Source organism: Apis cerana, linkage group LG15, assembly GCF_029169275.1.
Source record: "Apis cerana isolate GH-2021 linkage group LG15, AcerK_1.0, whole genome shotgun sequence".
NCBI lineage: Eukaryota > Metazoa > Arthropoda > Insecta > Hymenoptera > Apidae > Apis > Apis cerana.
In genome coordinates, this window is record NC_083866.1 from 6111564 (window position 1) to 6134075 (window position 22512).

The window sequence follows — 22512 nt, forward strand, 5'->3', positions numbered from 1 at the left end:
TCTCGCGTCCGTGGTGTCCGGTTGAAAAATCACTTGTCCGACCAGTTAGCCTCTTAAATAATCTCTCGACGTCGTGATTACGCCACCGACGGACTCGAAATTGTCACGTGTGTGCCGTCATGCAACCATGATTCTGTCTCACACTACAGCGTCTTACTTAATACTCGCAAAGGTATTAAAATTAAACAAACAACCAAACAACCTTCTATGGAATGGAAAGATGACAGGGGAAGAAACGAAAGGGGAAAAAGAGAGAAATAGACAAAAAGAATCGGGGGGGAAGGCATCGAGGATAAGATAACGTAATAATGCGTGTGTCGTTGTTAAAACGATAATCAGCGGTATTAAAAAGGTGCACTCTGCAAACGGTTAGGCAACTGTTAGAAAGGTTTCGTTGTTTGGACGACCATTCGGCCGCCATATCGGCCACACTACCACCGTCACAACTATTACCTCTGACCACATCGGGCGGCAACTCTTTCGGCTCGTTCTCCCGTATGATCAGCTCCGGCTTTCGAGGTCGCACTACGAAGTTCACAAGACATCCCTTTGTCGCATTAACCATCTCTTTGCATTTACGTGTAATTATATAGAGGGGAGGAAAGGACGGGAAGGAATAATAGACGCTAGGGGAAGGGCGGTAATTTCAGTGAACCAAAAGTAGGGGGACCGAACGATACGCGGATTATTCCATCCACAACTCCCCTTCCTAACCTTCTTTTCGTGATATGCGTAAATAGTTCGATATTTTTAAAAAAAGAAGAAAAGAAAAAATGAAAAGAAAATCGAAAAGATACTCACGGGAGAAAATTCAAAAGTATTTATTTATAATAGCAGATCCTATACGATTCGGATATTTGCACTATTGAGTTACGAATTAGATAAAAATGTCCGATTGAATCTTCGATCTTTTTCTTCCCACTCGTTCGAAAATGTTTTAAAGGCCCACGATATAAGAATGGATGTACGCGTGTAATAGAAGAAGAAGCGGAGGATAAAACCGCGGAATCACGAGCGGTGTACGCAGCAGAGGCGGTGATATCAAAGCGACCAGAAAGATTCGCGGAGATTAGACGCGGAAGGTAGGAAGGTCTATTTGGAGGCGAGTTCCGCCTACAGTTGCGAAGAATCGCGAGGAGAGTGCGCGTGAACCGTGGGGTGTGATCGACTTACCAGGCTGGTCGGACTCCTCAACCGGTTTCGGTTGGAAGAGTTCCTTGAAGTGTGGCTTACAGTAAAGCGTGCTCTCGTGGCTCTCGTAATTGTCCACGTTAAGCTGCTTGCTGCACTGGACGCACCGGAAGCAATTCTTGTGCCAGACCAGACCCTCGGCCTTTGTCTGTTCCATTTGGAAGACGACCTTGCCACAGCTGCGGCAGTTCGGGTTCGTGTCGCCGTTCTGACCCACCTGCCGTCAAATCCCATTATTGCTCCACCGATTTGCTCTCTTTTTATCCTCCCCCTTCCTTCCCTTCTCTTTCGTTTTTCGCCCTCCCAATCGCTCCTCGAGAGCGAATTTGAACATTGTTCCAAGTAACAACAGTTTTTGCCAATTCATTTCAATTTGATGTATTTGAATTTTACTTTGAGAGAACGTTCTTTCTTTAATTTCGATCCTTCGGCCGGGAGTTTCGAACGAGCAACGCCTTTGTGCTTCCTTCTCGTTTACGAGATACGGACCATCGATTCCGCGCGAACAACTCGAAACAGAAAGGCTATTTACACGTTCTCCGCGGCTGAAGGGTTAAGTTATGTCCATCTTAAAGTATCTCGAAGAGAAAGAGGGAATATATATATATATATATATATATATATAAAGAGAGAGAAAGAGAAAGCTTACGGCATTCAGCTGCTGTTGCACTTTGCCGGCATCGATCGAGCGCACATGCAGCACCGTCTTCTTGCTGAGGGCGTCGAATTTATTGAAGCTCGACTTCTGTAAACACAAACAGTGCACGCGTCAAACGAGAAGTGCTCGAAAGCTTCGCTCCTCTTCTTGTCGTCCCGGGGTGAAAACCTCGTATGATCTCGCATGGTGTATTACGGCACGTGTTTCATTCTAGCCTGAAGCTTGTTCAGCGTGAGCGTAACGAAAGCGTGTTCTTCCGCGAAAAATGTATGTACCGTTTCCCATTATTTCGATCTCTCTTACTCTTTGCTTCGTACAAAAAAAAAAAAAAAAGAAAAAATGCCAAAAATTTCGAAATTGAAAAACCCACGGTGAACATTTTTGCCACACAGTGATACGAGGACTCGTTCAACGGTGCACACTCTTCATAGCAAACAGCGGATAAAATGCAAATCGAAATATCAGGTTTTTCGAAAAGCGAAACGTCGGTGATCTGGTGCTGGTATCACGAGCGATATATTCGAAGCTTACTTCGAGCAAGGAGAGTACAGTTCGGACGCAAGAAAGAAAGGAAAAAAAAAAAAAGAAAGGTTCGAGGAAATCTGAAGAGGGAATCTCCGTTCCACGAATCAGCAGCGATCGATCCAGCGGAGTCGAAGGAAGGTAAAAGCGAATCCTGTTTTATCGAGCGATCGGATGGAACAAGCGGATAGGAGAAGCATCTAGAGACTCTATATGACGTAACGAGTAGGAGAGAGTATCCCAAGTGCGCGGGTATAAGAAAGCTCGGTGCGAACCCGACCGCATATCGTTATCTCTGTTCTTACCTCGAGCCTAGGTCGATCCCTGTCCTTATTACCCTCGCTCGTTAAGTTTGCCAAACTACAGTAGGAAGCCCTCTGTCCCGAGGCCGTGGTTTCGCGAGGTTTTCGATTAAGGTTTTCATGCATTCCGGGGTAGGCATCGAACAAAAAAGAAAGAAACAGCACGGGCTGCGGGTTAGTGTCGTGTGGTAAATATTCCAAGCGCTACACCTTCATTCTCTCACACTTTCCACGGATCCAGCGGTTGGCGTATATTTTCAGAAGAGCGGTTCTTTTTTTTCTTTTTTTTCGTTTCGATTTTTCAATTCAAATTGATTCGAAATTCCAGAGTATTTATTTGGATTTCGTTTTTTCTTGAATTCATGACTCGGGAGAGGGAAAATCTATCGACATTACGTGCTCAACAGTTTCCTTTTTCGAAAGAAAGTAGCGATAGAAAAATATCAAGTCCACGCTTCAAACGTTCGTCAAATATTATCGGAGAATCGCGCGAGAAGAAATCGGCGACATCGATCCGCGCGCATTATTCTCTCTCGGCACGAGGAAAAAGCGTTGACCGAGGGAATTAGACCGACCCGGTTCACAGAGCAAATCGCGGACCGATGTTCCTTGCTTCTTCCAACTGAATTTCCACAGCATGGAAGGGAATCGTTAACCGATAAGCAAACAGAGAGAGGAACAGAGCGACGGTCAGGAGGAGGGTGTACCGTAAAAGGTTTGTCGGTCGCCGATCGATACAAAAATCTTCTGCCAACCGCTGCATCGCCGGAGAAAAAAAATAAAAAAAAGAAAAGAGGACGAAGGGAGAGAGAGATAGAGATAGAGAGAAGAGGGGCGAGCCACAAAGACAGCTGGAATTGTTTCTCAAGCTTCGAATAGCCTTTCCTTTTGGCACGGAACCCGCGTGCTCTCTCTCCGTCTCTTCGACGCTGATACGCGTTCAAACCAGCCTTTCCGTCCATTCTCGATCTATGCAAATTGAAATTTCGAAGTTCGCCGACCGATCAATAGTGTCTCGATACGCGAAGCGAATCACTTATGGAAAAGAGAAAGAGACAGAGAGAAAGAGAGAGAGAGAGAGAGAGAAGAAAAGGCGTTAGAAACGGAGGGAAAAATCGGTAGTAGCCCGGTTGTGTCCCCGTTTGAAGATAAGGCGGCATGAATTTAAAGTTGTGACCGATTTCACTGCGCCGTGGCCGAGGAATTATGTCACCCGTACTCGAAATCCGTAACCGGATAACCGATAAACGGCGGATACACGCGGCGAAAAACTCGCAAGGCCTCGATTCTCGGCCATCGTTGCGGCGCAAAGTGGGGCAAATGAGTAGCAGTAGGTTATTATCAAAGCCGGCCCTCCCTTAAATGGAGAGACAGCATTCGCGGCGACTGACTCGATGGCAAAACGCGTATTCACCCAACAACATCGTCCTCGAATCGTTGCTCGCGTGCAAACGCGAGGGGATCGCTCGTGTTCCCCCATTTTCGCGCAACAATTGCCTCCGCGAAATATTTATCTCTCTTATTAATTCGTAATAATAATTATACACAGCTATCCATCTAACCGATTTTTCCACGAAGAAATGTTTCGAAATCGAATCGATCGTATCGTATCTATCATTCTTTTTTTTTTTCGAGATCGACGAAGATATTCCAACTGTCTTCGATGTCGTCCAACAGGTTCACTGGTATAGGGTACTTACGAGGGCCTTGACCGACACCCCGGTGAAGACGAGAGCGTCTTTGGCGAACTTCGAGTAACCCTTCTCGCATACTCTCAGATCACCCAGCGACCTTGCTTTCTACGATCGTCAATGGGAGCGTCAATGGGAATTCAGATTAGCGGAATATCGCGATCAATAGGACGAGCTTTGCCAACTTTTTCGAACGAGCCATGTTCTCTGCGCATGTTTCCGCGTATACATCTTTCTCAACTCTGTTCCACAAAGTTTTGCTGTTGCACAAAGATTCGCAAGCAAAGCTCGAGCTATGATTAGTTAATGCTGTTACGATAATCGAGGGTAAATTATTTGTTTGCCGTTGTAGGTTAATCCTATTGCCATACATCGCGAAGCGAAATAACGGAAGTTCGAAGTAGCTCATGCAGTAATAACAGTTAATAGGGCTCTCATTCCTATGTCGATACATCGAGCAACATGCTCGCGACTTCAATTACGCTCGAGAAGTCATTCATCTTCGAATTCGAACGAATTCGACCGACTCAACTACTTCTTCGATAGATAAAGATAAAAAAAAAATTAAAATAAAAAATAAAGAAAGAAGACTGGAAGAAATATTTTTTTTTTTACGAGAATTTATCGTCAAAATCGCAATCACACCTCGACAATCCTCGACTGTACGAAAATATTGATCTTCGTATATCATGTTTTCGGATTATTTTAATTGGTTCAAGCTTTCCTCTTAAATCAGAGTTCTGAAGTGAGCAAAGAGGAGGAAATTTTTCTTTTTTTTTTAGATAATTAAAAAATATACTCGTCGAGGATCGTAGAGTTGTTTCTCGAATTAAAAAAAAAAGAAAAGAAAAAACTAATAATTTCGATCGAAATAAAAGAATTAAAGAAAGAAGAAAAAAATAATAATCTTAAAGAAAAGGGAAGTGAGATGATGTAATGATACAATACCTCCTCGGTGTCCATCGTGTGATTCGTTTTCCCATATGCCGTCTGATCGCCGTCGCTCATGTTCGAGATGTCGCCAAAACTACGACACTGTTAGTGACAAAATACAACTGACAAAGTGTAATTGGACAGCCATTTAAGCGGTTTTCAGAGCCGCGCGGATCAAGCTCTCTCGCTCGTTATAAAAGATGACGAAAGAAAACAAATAAAGAAAATAAACAAATCAAGTAAATTAAATTAAATTAAATTAAACGACAAAAGATAAGATTAAATTGGAGAATTATTACGTACGAGAAATTATACGTTTTTTTTAATTACAGTTTCTTCTTTTTTATTCTCATTAATTACTTACCAACTGTTTGATCGACACGCCTGTCGCGATCTTTTCCTTCGTGCATCGATCTTGCTCGTTTCGCGTCGCCTCCGATACATAATTCTGAGTCTGCATGCACAAAATACAATGCACAGGGTACAATACAAAGCTAATCCACATGCGACTGGATCGTACGGTGATTCATAAATCTACTACCGGGCTATTTCAATCTGATTTTACTACTATTATCGTTGGATGGAAACGTATCACGATACTCTCGTGACCGAGTGTTACGACCGATGTACGCATGCATGTACACACGGAGTGAGCAATCTTACGTGTGGTATAAATTAAATAACACAGGGAATATTAATTAGCTATTTCACTACCAATTTTTTTACGTATCTCAAACACTGGGGGACTATCTAGAGTTAATCAACTTACGAGTTTTATCGACAAATTTACGCAAGATCGATTACGCGACTCTTAATAGAGTCGGTGAACAACACAATGGGATCGATGGAATGATTCACACTCGTTATCCTCTTCTATTAATTATTCTTCCAATTAACGATCTAATTTTCTTACTCATAACTCGTGACTCAATCCGACACAATTCGATACCTTTCTCTTTTATTTTTTCTTTTTTTAATAATTTAATCCTTTCTATCGGATAGAAATCGACAAAAATTCATTTTTCCGCACTTTTTAACCGAATTACGTAAACTTTACACTTGGATATTCGCGCGAAAGAGTACGAGAGGATAGGAAACGGTATCACGTTTACCGCTTTTTCTTCTTTACCGGTCGGACGATCGAGCCGCGAAGACGAAGGAAGAAAGAGGGAAAAGAAAGAAAAAGAAAAGAAAAATGAAAAGAAGTCGCGCACGCGAGTGTAGAATTGCTTGCTCGGTCGGTGGAGCGTGAACAGGAGGAGCCACGTGGCGAGTCCACGAGCGTGCCCCTTGCGACGAGGCGACCCGAAGCTGGCCGATTATTCGCGTGCAAAATTTCCCGCGTGTCCAAAAAGGAAATGTTTCCGGCCAGAGAGGAAACTTACCAGAGATTTCACGTTGACGTTCGACAGATCGTCCTCGTCCGAGAAATCAAGGGTTTCCGAGTTCATCTGCCGGGGACCAGGGTGCATGCTCGTCCCTTGCAAGTTAGAGTTCTGACAAACAGACAAACACGCGCACACTGTAGCATGCAACACGGTTTTATTACACGGTTTTAGTTGTAGATTAATTTTCGGCTAATTCCCTTCTCTCCACTTGAGCATTTTATATTAGTACTCCAATCAAATTCAAATTATTCGCGATATCGCGAACGAGATGCTTGTTTTTATATTAGTCGATTCTTCGGAATTTTATTAGTTGGAAAATTATTCGCATAAAATTTAACAGATGCGAGGATCAAAGAGAGCAATTCCCGCTAAGAAAAATACAGAGTCCATGACAAAGCGAAGTAAAAGCGAAACTTGGATCTCGAGTGTTTTCAACTTTCGAGAACAGTTTTCCTTCTGAGAGGGGAAAACTTCTCGTTCGGCGAAGATTGTTCGTATTTTTTCCGAAAAGTTTGGACGAACCGGAATCGGAAACTCGTGGGAAAGAGCCTCTTCCCTCGGCCCCGGCGAGGAAAATTCTCACGAGATGGCCGAAAAAAGAGGTTTCCTCCTTCTCGGAAAACGATAGAAACCGAGAGAATCGAAACAACAACGATTCGACAAATGTGAATGGCGTCAATTAAAGTGAAAAGCCTGGAAACTCCGTGTTGCTCGCATGCAAATAAGGATCGAACGGGGATATCCGGGCCATCATCTAGGCCGAACGTGCTTCTTGTTTTGACACCGTTGATCGACGCGGTTCATAACGGTTCGTGCGCATCTATTTATATCAAATCCGCGTAGAGAATTCCTCGATTCCGGATTCGATCATTCGACTTTTTCATCCTTCCCGTCGAACAGGCGAGTCCACTGTACGGGGATATCGATACATCGAGCGGAGGATCGATTCTAGAGCGTCGAAACGAGCAGGAAAGTTACGATACAGTTACGAATTTGCTCCACATTTGTTTATCTAAATCTTATCATCTTCGCGCAGTTTTTAATTTTTGAACGAAATCAAAAAATTGTATGTACACTTTGTAAGAATCGAGCTTCCAAAGGTGTCCCACCAATGTATCAACACCCTGACAGAGGAAGATATCCTGTGAAAAATTAGGGAACACTATATACATGTACATGTAATTGTTTCACTTACCACAGAAATATTTTCCTTCTCGAGCTCGTTCTTCTTGCTCTTTTTGGTCTTCTTTGTGCGGGGAGTGAGATTGGGCGAGGCATCATTACCGGCGACGCCCTCGATCTTCTTCTTCTTCGTCTTGGTCCCACCCTTCGCGCTCTGCGAGGTCACCGTTGTCGCGCTCGTCGTTAACGTTTCCTCTCGGCTTTCGCTCTGTATCAACACAGGAACAGATTTTTATTCCTCGCTTGAAAACCTAGAGTGGTCTCTTTCAAATTGGATCGGATTTTAAAATGTTTGTTTTTTTTTTTGAAAATTTTATAGAGGACGTATATATATTTAATCCTTGATCACTGGAATTATCGAGGAATCGAAAATGAAATTTGGAATTGAAATCATTTCCAAGTGATCAAAGAAGAATAAAAATTTGGCATTGTGAATTATATAAACTCGAAGAAACCTTATGACAGAGTCAATTACGAGGAACTTTGAACGATAATTAAAGATTTGAAAAAATTTCGATTTCCTCCGTCTATATAATAAATTTCGAACGAATAGGTCGCAATTAATATTGACTCACCCCGCAATAAATCCTACATTTATCAACGCAACATCTTAATTGCTTTAAACGCGTGTCCTTTTGCGGACAAGAATTCTGCGCAATCTGTAATCTCGGCTAAATAAGAGGATGTCGTTCGAACATAGTTTCCCTAATGATATCCTCCGAGTTCCATCGGCCATCGAGAGCCGCATCCGGATAGAAGAGGGACTTGGAAACTTGCGAAACGTCGAAAAGTTGCAGCGTCGTTAATAACGTTGATCTTTCCCTAATCGATCCAACGATAAAACGCCCTTTCATCGTTTCTTTTCCCTCTTTTTTCCCCCCTTTTCGAAAGTTTCAAAATCTAATCATCACGAACGAAAATAATAATAATAATAATAATCTCGTCGAGCAAAGATTTTGCTATTTTGCATATACGAAGGAAAGTGTGACACGTTGTAATTTATCTCGCATCCCGAAAAAAAAAATTGTTAATCCTCTTTTGAAAGTGGATCGACTTACACACGCTTGCAAGTGTAACGGAACGCACATTCGTGGAAACCGCTTTCGTTCGATTCCAGATATATGATCGAGGTTGATGATCGCGATATTTTTCTTCTCCTGATATTCACGTTATTATTATTATTATTATTATTACGAAACGCGATCGAGATTCTTCTTCTTTAGAAATTCTTGCTGCATTGGATAAAACGTATTAATTAAAATCCACGATCGTAAAACGACTTTTTAAAACTTCGACAAGATTAAAGGATATACTTATTATTTATTTTACTTCTATCTTTTCAATTTTTTTTTTGTATCATGTTATCATTACTTTCGTTAAATCGAAAGAAACTCAGTCAATCAGCGTGTGGTACGTACGGATTAATTTAAAAGTTTCTCGAACTTGCCATCGTTGGAGCTATTGTTCGAGACAATATATTCGAGAAACGCATCTCGAGAGGAAGGATGACTCCTCGATGCGCTAACAAGATATTAATGATCAGGTAGACACGAATCTTGGCGGGTAACAAGCGGATCGCGTGAAACAGGTGCACGAACTCTGGGGAACAATGGCGAATACTGGCGCAACTAGTTCCTTCCAGGAATGTATCTAAAAAAATTCACTCGAAAGTACAATTCTTGCTCGCGATAAAATTCCAGAATTTTAATTATCTCTTACGTGATTGCCGCGCGTTCGTTTCTCGTTGTTACGTTATATTACGTTGTATTACGCGATAATATACAGTTTTCTACCTTCGAATTCGAATATAATTGTTACGTACATCGAGACAGAAATTTCAGATATTTCAGATTTTACGGAAATTGTTCGAACTTTACAGGAATTTACGATTTTAATTTTTTGATCGATCGATGCATCGTGGCGATTATATGATATAAAGTATAGTTATTTTCACGAAAGAATTCTACCAATGATCGAAAAATGACAGTGAACGACACTTTTTGAATAGAACGGTGATCTTTTTTTTTTGTCGTGTCCAATGAACTTTCGATAAGAATTTGACAGATCAGGCAATTTACCGAGATTTTATTTTTTCACGCTCTTGAAGATCCCGGTTTAATCGACATGACTCACGGTTTGGTAATTAAATCTCTGATAAATATTCATAGGAATTCAATGGAAGGATGAGAGCAATCTCGTAGAAAATTATTGGTAAATATCGCGGATAATTAACGAGATCTGTACGAAATTTCCAATCGAAAATTACACCTTGCAAGTATAATCTATAAGTTTCTTTCAATTTTCGGAAAAATTTGTACTTCGCAAGTTATTAAAAAACTTACGTATTTCGAAAATCTGTCATGTTCCTTCGAATCCTTGGAAAAATTATTACTCAAAGTCCAGTTTTAATTTCCAAAAGAATCTATGAAACACCGATCCAAGTTCCACCACTCGATTTCCACCAAAGCTTGAATCTCTTCCTCTTAAATTTTATTTCTTAAAAAATTCCACCAGTTCCCGATCTGGCGCACGATCGTCAATTACGACGAAAAATATCGGACAATTCCTTTAACTCCGCGGTTAACCCTTAATGAAGAGATCCCTCGGCGAAATTAGTTACAACGATCGCGTTCCCCGCACGACGATAAGTTTATCGCGATCCTCTTATTACACGACGCTGATCGACGCTGCAATGCTTCGTTCCTTTACTCGACACGCGTAATTACACGGCCACGTAACCCGATTCGAATCGCGATTCACGCCGAAACCAGACCCGGCCCACAAGTCTTTCGAAACGCAGATCCGCGTTTTTGTCCGCCTAATTAATATCCTCCTCTCATCGAGATGGGTGCCGATTTTCCATGAAAAGTAGTCACAGCGAACGCCAACTTTCGCGACTCTCTTCTAATTTTTTACCGCTTTTGCAATTTTTCGTTAGAATTCTTTCTTTCCTCGGATGCCATTCGTTCTTTCTTATCGATGGTTTTCGAAGAATTATTTTTACAGTAACGAATGTCACTTGGAGGGAGCGAAATCTTTAAAAGATTTGAACTTGGCAACTTGGTATCGGACAGAAAAAGATTATAAAATAGTTGGAATTATTTTTTTGGGGTAGATATTCGTTCTTCCTTATCGATAGTTTTCGAACAATTATTTTTACAGTAACGAATGTCACTTGGAGGGAGCGAAATCTTTAAAAAATTTGAACTTGGATAGATATTCGTTCTTCTTTATCGACAGTTTTCGAAGAATTATTTTTACAGTAATGAATGTCAATTGGAGAGAGCGAAATGTTTCGAAAAAGGCTATATGATATATTTAGATTTAAAAAAAAAAAAAAAGAAAATAACGAAGATATCGAAGATTAAATTGGCTTCTACGCCTCATTACACTCCCCACACACGCGCGCACGATGCATCACTTTCACAACACGTTTCAAAAATCACGCGTCGATCATCACCGCTCCTTTCGATCGTTCGCTCACCTTCTCGTTAGCGCGCGCACCAAGATTCGCGGGCAATTTTCGAGAGGAAACGAATACGAATGCGTTCACACGTACCGTGGAAAATCGTGGCTTCCTTCACGCGAGCCGTTTTGAAACTGATCCTAATCTTCCTCGCTTTCACGCGATCACCGCCCTCCCCTCACCGACAACCATACCTCTCCTTTACCTCTTCTTCTTCTTAACGAGAATATCGATCGAGGAGGATCGATCGAATCGAAGTTTTTCCCATCCAGTTTTCCAGTTTCCACCGAAACCGATCCCGCTGGAACGAGCACCGGCTAACCAGGATTCCAAGCCGCGCGTCTCTACCTTAGTAACGAGGTCGACGAAAGCTGACGGAAGAAGCGCAAGGGAACGGACAAGGGGAAGGAGAGCGGGGCGCAAGGGAAGGGAAGAGTAGGGGAACGCGTTCCTCGGCCGCCCTGGGGCCCGCCTTGGCTCCCTTGCCTCGGACAGGCGGCCCGATACGGATCAGAAAAACGTCTGCCAACGTATGCGAACGGGAAACGTTGAGGAAGAGCGTGGTTGGATCCGATAAAGCTAGCCGCCGGAGGGGTAGAAATCATCGCAGGATGCAAATTAAACGGGCGAAAAAGGAAGAGAAGGGAAACTGGACGATTTAAGGTTATCTGATTTCGAAATACTTTTCAATCCTTCCAAACCTTTCGATTATCCATCTTCGTGCTACGCTCGTCTCGAATAACTTCACTAATTCCGATTAAGAGTAATAATTGGAATTATTGGAGGGAAGGAAGGAAAGGAACGGGTTATTTAAATTTAGGAAAATTAAGAATCTTAATTCTCATCGAACGATCTCCTACCTGACGGAAGATCATCGTCCTCGAGCTGTCTGGTTGCAAGGGTCGGCGAGGGAAGGCAAGATCCGCGAATGGACAAGAAAGCGTTGGTTCGGTGGTCTCGAACCAACTGGGGACGAGCGGAGGAAATCGGTATCGTGGGGGATACTCGGGTTGGGATTTCCGCGATTGGCCATTTCCACCGGACACGAGGGGGGGACGGTTGGCCGCGTACGGGTGGCCAGGTGAAACAGACAGAGGGGGGGAAGGGAGGGTGTTCAGATGGCAGAACGAAAGGTAGCAGGTCGATCGAGAGGACGGCAGAGTCTCGGGATTGGTTGGCGCCTCTTCTCGGCGTCGACCTCGATCTCGATCTGTTTTCAACGACGTAACGAGTTCGTTTTTTCCTTCGTCCTCGCTCGTTCCTCGACGCGCGCGTGTGGGAGTCGTTTTGCGATGGAGAGAACCGGTATCGGGAGTAGCCGGATAACTGGAAACTATAGCATCCTATAGCCAGGGAAGTAAATCGCGTGTATCGGGATTATTTGTGAAAATTGTGTAAGCGTTTCGATCTCGCGGACGGGTCAAGGTCGGCGGAAAGTTTCCACGTCGAGAAGCTTGGATTCTTCTTTCCATATCGAAGAGCAATGAAAAAGCTTCGATTTCGATCGTTTCGAATCTTAAAGATCATGGAAAAGTTCGTGAAGAAGCTTAGATTTTCTTTCCATCTCGAATAGCAATGAAAAAGCTTCGATTTCCAGAAGAATCCTAGACTTCGATTTCGATCGTTTCGAATTCTTAAAAATCATGAAAAAGTTCGTGAAGAAGCTTAGATTTTCTTTCATCTCGAATAGCAATGAAAAAGCTTCGATTCCGACGTCCAGAAGAATCCTAGACTTCGATTTCGATCGTTTCGAATTCTTAAAAATCATGAAAAAGTTCGTGAAGAAGCTTAGATTTTCTTTCCATCTCGAATAGCAATGAAAAAGCTTCCATTCAACGTCCAGAAGAATCCTAGACTTCGATTTCGATCGTTTCGAATTTTAAAAATCATGAAAAAGTTCGTGAAGAAGCTTAGATTTTCTTTCATCTCGAATAGCAATGAAAAAGCTTCGATTCCGACGTCCAGAAGAATCCTAGACTTCGATTTCGATCGTTTCGAATTTTAAAAATCATGAAAAAGTTCGTGAAGAAGCTTTCATTTCTTTCATCTCGAATAGCAATGAAAAAGCTTCGATTTCCAGAAGAATCCTAGACTTCGATCGTTTCGAATTTTAAAAATCATGAAAAAGTTCGTGAAGAAGCTTTCATTTCTTTCATCTCGAATAGCAATGAAAAAGCTTCGATTTCCAGAAGAATCCTAGACTTCGATTTCGATCGTTTCGAATCTTAGGAATCGTGAAAATCGTGGAAAAGCTTTGATGGCTGGGAGACGAATTCTGGAAAGTTCGAGGAGATTTAAGATTTAATTCTCCAATTTCAATTTGAGGAGAGAAAACTGTTGGGAAAAGGACGGGGTCGGAATTAAAAAGTTCGTTGGATCTCGGTCAAGCTCGTTTCTAGCGGAATAGGTTACTACACGGTATGGGCGGTGGTCGTTGAACCGGCTGTCCGATAACTCGGTTTCGTAGCGTTGTCTTGATAAACGAGCGGATTGCTTCCGGTACGCGTTCATCTGTTCACGTGGGGCTCGTGAATTATCGTAGCCATTTCTATTCGTGTCTGCGCTCAACTCCTTTATTTCCTCATTTATTCAACACGCAACATTGTCTCCGCAACCTGTCAACTCGATCGATCAATTTTAAACGCGTCGATTCGAGGAAACATCACACGTCGCACACTTTCTTGTCGTAGTTGAAAGTAAAAGAAAAGCCTCTTACATGCGTTCTTATCTTCCCTATATTTGGAAAATAAAACAGTGTACGATACAGAAGATTAATCTGCATTTTGAAGAATTATTCCATCATTTTCCCATCCACGAGTAACGTTACCTCGTTGGATCGATTCTTTTAATTTTTACCAACTCGAAAATATCTCTCTCTCTCTCTTTCTTTCAGAGATATTGCCCCCGATATCACACCCCCGTTCTTCGTTGACCAACACGATCGCCGATACTTATCAACAACCTGATTTACACCGCGTATCCGACGTTTAATTGCCCGGTTGTCGAGTTTCGGCTCGCATTACCTACCCGTCTACCCGTGATTCCGTTCCGTAGCCGTGAACTACATTCGTGGGTATACTCTCACTGGGTCCCTGGTCGCCGCGGAATAAACCAGGCTCGCGCATATATTCTTCACCGTGTGTCAATGAAGAGAAATAACGAAGAACGAAAGTGGTTACGCGCCGTTGGCCGGTGTCAACGAGCCAATTAGGCCTTTGTTATTCCATTAAACGCGCCGACGTTTTTACTTTGCCACGCTTTTTCGCGCCTCGCTTTAACTTTTCCTCTTTTTTTTTCTTCGTTACCTCTAAAAAAAAAGAAAAAAAAAGAGTTGAAAAAAGATGGCCGATCAAAAAGAGCTTACCTGCTGTCGAGAGTTAACGAGATTAATTGTTACCGCCACGAAATACGCGTGGGAGTAGGCGCAACGGTGTAATTAGCCGAGTGGCGGGCAGGAGAAGCGGAGCCGGAATGGCTCGTTTGCGAGAATTACTCAACGTTGAACAGGAACGAGCACAACAACGGGGACGCAACAATTCTTTGCGTCGCGTTACACGTCGGTGTGCTCGCTACCGAATAACCTTTCGCCGGAAACCAGCGTGCCGGGGGCACTCCAATTCCTCTCAAGCTGTGCCCCGCTCGTTTTCCTTCTCCCTCCTTCTATAACCTAACGCGATTTCCCGCTTTAAACACTCCAACACTCAAGCCAATAAAAAAACCATAGTTGGCAAACCATTCAACAAAACAACAAGGATTAATATCGTTTGCAAAAAGAAAAGAAAAAAAAGGAAAAAACCAAGCAGATTTGTCAGAAGAGTTAAGTAAGAAAAGGGGATGAAATCTGTCGAACTCTGAAACCGTCGTCGTACCTCCCTGCATCGATACGTCGTGTTGGAAGAAGAACGTCTCGATAGATTAGTGGGAAACGAAGCAACACTTACATCACCCGCGTTAGAAACGTCGCTGGTCTCGTCGTCGGGGGTGGCAAGGGGCGCGCGAGCCGGCGATACGAGTTCGCCGCGATTCTCCGCTCGTTGGTCGACTCCCTCGTCGACCTCTTCCTCTCGCTCCTCGGCCTCGATCTCGAGGCACTGCGTCTCGGAGACGATCTTCACGCTGCTCTCCGATATGACCACCTCCGTCTTCTCGATGAACGTCGGCTCGGACACGGACAGCTCGCTCGACGATTTCGTGATCGCGTTCTGCTCGTCCATGTTGTCGTTCGACTCCTCCTCCCCCTCCTCCTCCTTGCCCCTCGACTCTTCCTCCTCCCCCTCTTCCTCCTCCGACCAATTTCTCCTCCGATCCTCCTCGCCCTTCTCCCCCGATCTCGAGGTCTCCCGCTGCTGCTGCGGGTATCGCTCGTCGCGATTCTCCTCGTTCAACACCCGCCGTTCCGTGTCCAAAAATTCCTCCGTGCTCGCCGCGTCGAAACGATCCCTTTCGTCGTCCAAACTTTTGCATAGCGTCATTGCCGCGCCACGTGCCTCCTCCTCCTCCTCCCCTTCCTCGACGTCCACCTCGGGAACGGACCCCTCCTCGACGAGGTCCCCGTCGAGAATTTTCTCCTCCAACGAGCCGGAAGATTTATCGTTGGCCGACGCTTTCGACTCGAACGCGGCCGATTCGGATATCGCGACATCGTCGAACGGATCGATCGGCGTCCTCTTCGATTCGTCATCGCGCATCCCTTTCCCCAATTGCTCGGCGGGGCAGAGGAACTCGTCCACGCCCCCCTGGCACGAGCCCTCCTGGTCGAAATTATCCGAGAATTGACCGATCATCTGCCGATCGTCGTCCTCCCCGCAATTCCCCCGCTCCGTCCACGCGTCCAACCCGATCTCGTCGTCCTCCTCCATCGTCGCCCCCCCGCCGTCCGACTGCTCGGCGTCGGGGCCCGCGGCCGCGTCCAAAATCACGGACTGAACCTCTATTTCCTCCCGATACTTGTCGACGTATGCGGCTGGTTTCACGGTTCCCCGCTCCTCCTCGGCCTCGTACGACGACTCGAACGGCTGCTCGCTCATCGCGTGGACATCCGGCGGTCTATCCGCGGCCTCGGCAGGCCGAAGGGCGGGGTAATCGGGACACGGATCTTCGTTGTCCTCCTCGTTCCGCGGGCATCCGCCATCGTCCGCCGCCTGCTCACGTGCCCCGTCCTCGATCTCGCGCGTCGTTGTTTCTTCGATTGCTATCCCGCTGCCAACTTCCGCCCGCTCCTCGAGCACTTGCTCCTCCTTCCCCTCCCCCTCCCCCGGGAAGCCGGCCGCGATCGGCCCCGGCTCCACGCTCCCCTCGTAACAACGCGTATCCACGACGCCCGTGTCGGGCGACACGTGCCCGTTCTGATACCCGTATATCGCTTTCCCGACCAGCAAACCCGCCGAATGTTCCGTTTCCGCGGCGATGAATTCCGCGTTCACGTCCAGATGCTCCTGCTGCCTGTCGAGCACGATCACCGCTTCTGCCTCCTTCCCCTCCTTCCCTCCTTCCCCGTCTTCCATCTCTATACCGGTTCCGTCCTCCTCCTCCTCCTCCTCCTGCTGCTGCTGCTGCTGCCCGGCGTTGGAGCAGATTCTCAGCGCCAGCTCGCTCTCGATCAACTCCTGAAGGCTTTTGTCGTCCGCGTCCAATTCGTTACGGGTGTTGTTAGTCAGGATTAGATCGTCCTCGTCGTCGTTGCTCTCGCACAACGATATTAGTTGCTTGTTACTCGCGGTTATGTTATCCAACTGGATCAAACCGTTGTTAGATTGAACGCTACACACCTCGCTAGTTTTGCTACTTACTACATTGATCGATTTCTTGGTCGCCACCTCCGCCATTATGGCGCGCCTGGATCGTCGGACAGTCGCACCGTGGACACCTGCGATCAAACCAGAGATTGCGTTATTCTCACGCAGGAGAAGGGGAAGATTGGGAGCCGAAGATTGGAGAGAGAAGAATTGAGTCGAAATCGGGGGAAACTTTTTGCTCGATGGAGAATAATGGATTAAACCAATTCGCCCTTTCTCCGAGAATTATCTCCCCCAATTCCGGTGGATGCCGATCGGTGCTGCGGAAGAAGGTCACCGGGTATTTCTGCTCGACCAACGATCTCTCTCGGTGAAGGGACGGTGCGTAACAGGAAGAGGAGGTTCGATTCCGCGGCGACGGAATTAGCCTGCGACGATTTTCGATTCTGGACGGCGAGCAGAGACGCGGTGCGAGCGCACTAGCACACGTTGTGCAATTACACGCGTCTTTATGCGCTCTTTGTCCTTTGGAAGTCGCTCGGCTATTATTAATATCCATCCAGTGTGGATTTGGATTGGATTTGTGTCGCTGCATAAACATCCGCGATCCAAAGATTACGAAAATATGCGGGAGGGGAGGCAGGGAGGGAGGGAGGGAGGGAGGAGAAGCGAAGACGGTCGCGAGGAGAGGTCGAGTTTCTATTCTTAGCTCGTCCCGGATTCGAGTGGGCAACGCGAGCTATCCTTCCTCTTCGGGGGGAGGAGGGGAGGGCGAGATTTCGAATTCGCGGAGAAAGAGATCCTCGAGGAGAGAACCGCGTCGAAATTAAGGGAAGAGCTAACAGCGCGCATGGAAAACGGTTGCGAGTTGTGCCAAACCGACGTGCAATTGGATGCGTAAACATCGGCGATCCAAAGATTACGAAAATATGCGGGAGAAGGAGGAGGAGAAGGAGGAGGAGGTGGAGGGAAAGTGGAGGAGGAGAGAAGCCGGCTCTATACTTAGATTGCTCCGTATTTGACGAACAACGAGAAACGTTGTCCTTGTTCGGGGGACGCAACTTGATTCCGAGATGCGACGGTTCCTCTTCCCTCCTCCTCCCTGTTGGTCGAGTCGATTCGATCGGGGCGAGAGTCCTCTTCCGAGAGAGGGCTCGCGTGCACTCGAAATTAACGGAAGACACGGTCGTATGGAACTCAGGAAGCGGTTGCAGCGGTGCCGCGTTGTTGGCCGCCAAGCCAAATCCTCCTATTATTAGCCATTCCGTGGGTCGCGTATTTACGTGGCGAGGGAATGTATTTCGAAAATGAAATCTGAAACTGCTCAAGGATACGAGCGAGGAATCATGCTGCTTCCTGGAGCCATGTCGTTTCGCAAACTGGAAGAAATTCCAACTTTCGGTTAGATTCATTGATTCGCGTAACGATCTCGATTCTCTCTTTAAATCTGTTCGATGATGTTCAAATCTGATTTGTTCCGGGGTCGTTCGACGGCAAAAAAATTTTATGGACGCGGACGGAGAGGAGGAGGGTCGATCGACGATCCTCCGTCGCTCGTTAAAGTTATCGTGGATCGGGAGCTGTCCGTGTCCGTGGAATGGAAGAATACGACGACGTAGAATCCCTGCTAAATACGATAAATTAACGGGTGCGAAGCGAGTGGACGTAATACAGGGGTTCCTAAATGTCCCCTTAATGGCTGCAATTACGGTTCCGTGGTCGGGCCGTTTTTAGCGGATCGGTCGACAAAACAGTCGCGGAACTGTACGTTGACCTAAAGTGGTCGTTAAGGAATATCTAACTGTCTCGTCAACGTCGATTTATTATAACGTTACGTCGTTGTCCGAGTTTACCGAGATGACACGACTGGATAACTGACGCACGAGTGCCTCGTTAAAAGACTCGCTCGAAAAGCATAATCCGAACGAGTATCGAGACGATTTACCACTTCTCGAAACGAGATCTTCTATCCCTTTCTTTTTCTCTCTCTCTCTCTCCGACTCCGTTTCGTGCGCCGAATAATTCTCGACAAACGTATCAGCCGTATCGCGACGCAATAGCGGAATTATGATTTATACGAGCAGAGAAAGAGAAGGGTACGGCCCGATTCTGGCGTAAACTAATCGTATACCGCGCCGCGGTAAAATTAGAAAGTGGCCGATGCGCGCATGCGCCGGTGCCACGGCGTCCCCGCATCGCGCATGCGCGCTCGTTTCTCCACGCTCCTCCGTACCGGTGATATTTAAAAGCGCGCAGAACGCTTTCGAGCCTGTTGTCGTCGTGCCTCTCGACTCTTTCGCGCCGGTGTCCGTTTAATTCGATCTTCCTTCCTCCTCGCTTTCTTTCTCTCCTTCTGATTCCCGTATTCCCTTTCTTTTCCTCCCGTTCCCATCGTTCGTCCATCTTTTTTCTCCGCTTTCGCTCCATCTCTTTCGCGTACGCGCTTACCCGACAAACGATCTCTCTCTCTCTTTGTTCTTTTCTTTCGTCCCTCTCTTTGGTCGGCGTTTCTCCGAGGTCGTTCTTCGGGTTCACGACCGGGACTATAGGATCCCCTTCTCTCTTTCTCCCGGATCGCGGCTAACTCTCTCGTTTCAACCTCTCCTCTCTATTTTTAGAATGACACACTACCGCGATTTAACGAGGCTCGGATCGAGACTCTCCGCCGCGCCGCAGCCGGGAAATCCTCTGCCCAAAAGCGGTCGCGAACGAAAGCGACAGCGCCACTTTTCGTTTCGATTCGCGCGACGTTCCACCACCCTCGATTCTCCTTTTCAACGCCGATAAACGGCCGCCGCGTTTCCCCGTGCTTCGTGAAAATATCGTGAAAATATCGTAGAAATAAAATTCTCCGCCGAGTAAAAGGAAACGGTTGCAAAAGAGAATAACGACGTCCGTTTTTTCTTTCCAATTTATGTTCCATCGATAATAATCGTCGATGAACGGACGCCTGTCTCGCGCTTGACCGCGCTTTTTTACCTCGTCCTCTGCAATTCTCGAGATACACTCGTCGCAGCTAGAGATTTCTCTAAGAGGATTCCATCGTCGTCGTCTTTTCAGACCAGTCTGGTTGCCTACGCACAGCCGCTTCCCGCTTCGTAAAAGAACAAATCTTTCTTTGACGCGGCTTTTTTTAATTCTTTGATCCTTTCGTCCAATTTAAAAAATGCTTTCGAGCATACAACTCCACAAGTGTCCATGCGAACATTTTCGCGGCGCTTCGATGATCTTCAAGTTCGATAATCGAGAACCGAACTAATCTCACCTACGAGAAATCTCAAAGTTTTTTCGCTTTTAATTCGCATCGAAGGGTATTCGTATCGAAGAAGAAGGAAGAAGAGTTGGAGTCGGAGAATTGATGTCAACTTTTCGAACAATGGAGGAAAGGGTTCCTTTGGGAGAAGTGGTCCCCCTGCTTCTCGTAATTAAACCACGGCTTTACGACGACGAGGGGACGGAGTGCAGGCGGAGTAGGGAAGTCCGCGCCCAAACGAAAGCGCAAGGTTCGCAGTATCGCGCTGTATTTGCACAATCATTTCGGGTGAACGTCGGCGGGTGTCGAGGGTGTCTGCGCTCTTTTGTTCCGTTTCTGCGCGCCCACTTGGGGCGTTGCAACCGCGTCATAATTGCGCCAATTTGCCTGCCCTCTTGCCTTCATCCACTTTCCTTCGAATTTCCAAATTTTCCAACGAATTTTCACTCTCAAATAATCGACGCGCGACTACCTTATGCCACGCAGATGCGAGGCGATAAAAATATCACCGTTTCTATATGAAATAAAAACTTCTCATCCCCCGTTACTTACTCGAACGACTAATTTGCATATATCTCTGGCACGAAAGGGACGATATCGTATTATAATTAAGCCCCTATCCCAATAAGATTATAGTTTAAAAAGCATTCTCGGGGAACTACCGATCACTTTGACCGGTTCGATCGACAGACGACGGTATGGATTTTTTATTGCAAGGAAGAAAAAAAGAAGAAAGGAAGGGTGAATTCGAAGAAGGATCATCAAAGCAGCCAATTCAATTAGCTCTATTTAATCGGGACGAATGTTACGTAACTGGAATCGATGCGGCGAAGGGGATCGGTTACCGACGGTGTCGCTACGCGTTGTTCCACGGATTCATTAAACCGCAAGCGGACGGAGCACGCGAGTACGTAATCGATAATGGAAAGCTCGCTTCCTCGATTTCGACTCTCCGTATCTCGTACACGTCCCTCCATGCATCCCCCCATTTCGTATTTCTGGCCCGCGTGGAGGAAACTTGGACTCGAAATAGAATACGTGGCCGATGCAACGGCGCGGGTCGAGAACCACATAAATCCGTTTCCAAGGAATTATACCAAATTCGAGTCGAAATTCGTTCCAATTCCAACCGGCCGATTTCGACACGCGGAAGTATCTCCTCGACGGAGATACGGAATTCTATTCGCTTCGCGTGGGATCGTGGCCCCGGATTAGCCAATTGAAATCGCTTCGCTTCGAAAATAATCGGATCTGCTCGCCGCGAATATTAATCAACGCCGATCCTCTTCGATCTGGGTCTCGATAAAATAAGATATTCCAATTTCGAATCTCGATGGCAGGCAAACTAAACTAAAGCTGAGTAGAAAAGATAGATGGGATAGATCGGGCTGACAAATCGAACGCAACAAGGTTCGACGCGATATCTAATCGAATGGCCGAGACTCTCCTTATCTCCTCCCCTAGAAAAAGATTCGCGGAAATAACTAGTATCTGCTCGTCAAGTGTCGAGGATTATATAGAACAAGTTGCACGATAATATCTGATCGGCTCCGAGTTCCTTTTTAATCCCGCTCCTCGCCTTCTTTTCATCGTCTTCCTCGTCTCATCGTGAAGCGTTCTTACTCCGTTTCAAAAAAAAAAATAAAAAATACTAAAAATCCAACCACTTAACCTCTCCACGCATTCCACTAAAGCGTCCAAAGAATAGACTCGCTACTCTTTTACTAGCATCAAGCTGTTCGATCAAGAGGCTCGCTCTCGATAAAAATTTCTCGTTGAAACGTAAACGTATTCCCCATCGACGATGAAAATGGAGGAAAAAGGAGCGGAGAAAAATGGGGGAAAAGTGGCTCGCGTGGAGATTTATCCGGAAGCTGCGGCTGCTCACGCACGCAAAGAATCTTCCGCGTGCGTGCGTGCGTGCGTGTTGCGCGTTTTCACTGCAATCCGAGTTGCAGAAGGCGCGGCCCGATCCGTCGCGGTGTCCCCTTACAGATTTCTATGCAACTATAATTAGGTAACTGACACCGGTCCCCTGGTGGAATCCCTGTTAGCCGCGAAGCTATGCCGGCGCGGAAAGTGGCGCGAATATTTTCGGCGCGAGGAAAGCCGAAATTAAACGCGCCGCACTTTTACAACCGTGCGAAGTATACTTAACCCGCCCGTCACCCGCCGTTCGCTTCTTCCTCTT

General features: G+C 45.9%; 1 protein-coding gene across 33 annotated transcripts in view; it reads right to left on the bottom strand.

Moving 5' to 3' along the window:
• Positions 1-22512, bottom strand: part of LOC107996281 (xin actin-binding repeat-containing protein 2) — a 61343-nt gene that overhangs the window by 12659 nt on the left and 26172 nt on the right. For 7 of the 33 annotated variants that reach the window (XM_062085790.1, XM_062085791.1, XM_062085774.1 and 4 more), the window contains 11 exons: positions 17123-17199; positions 15275-17065; positions 7881-8075; positions 6683-6793; positions 5662-5751; positions 5313-5399; positions 4374-4472; positions 2677-2841; positions 1841-1936; positions 1174-1408; positions 454-525 (listed from right to left, as the gene is read on the bottom strand). In XM_062085790.1, the coding sequence (XP_061941774.1) occupies positions 454-525; positions 1174-1408; positions 1841-1936; positions 2677-2841; positions 4374-4472; positions 5313-5399; positions 5662-5751; positions 6683-6793; positions 7881-8075; positions 15275-17065; positions 17123-17158 (2977 nt within the window). In that variant the 5' untranslated portion in view covers positions 17159-17199. Of the gene's footprint in view, positions 1-453; positions 526-1173; positions 1409-1840; positions 1937-2676; positions 2842-4373; positions 4473-5312; positions 5400-5661; positions 5752-6682; positions 6794-7880; positions 8076-15274; positions 17066-17122; positions 17200-17405; positions 17548-22512 lie in introns of those variants that run through there. The other 26 variants (XM_062085787.1, XM_062085780.1, XM_062085771.1 and 23 more) reach the window with 21 other exon arrangements.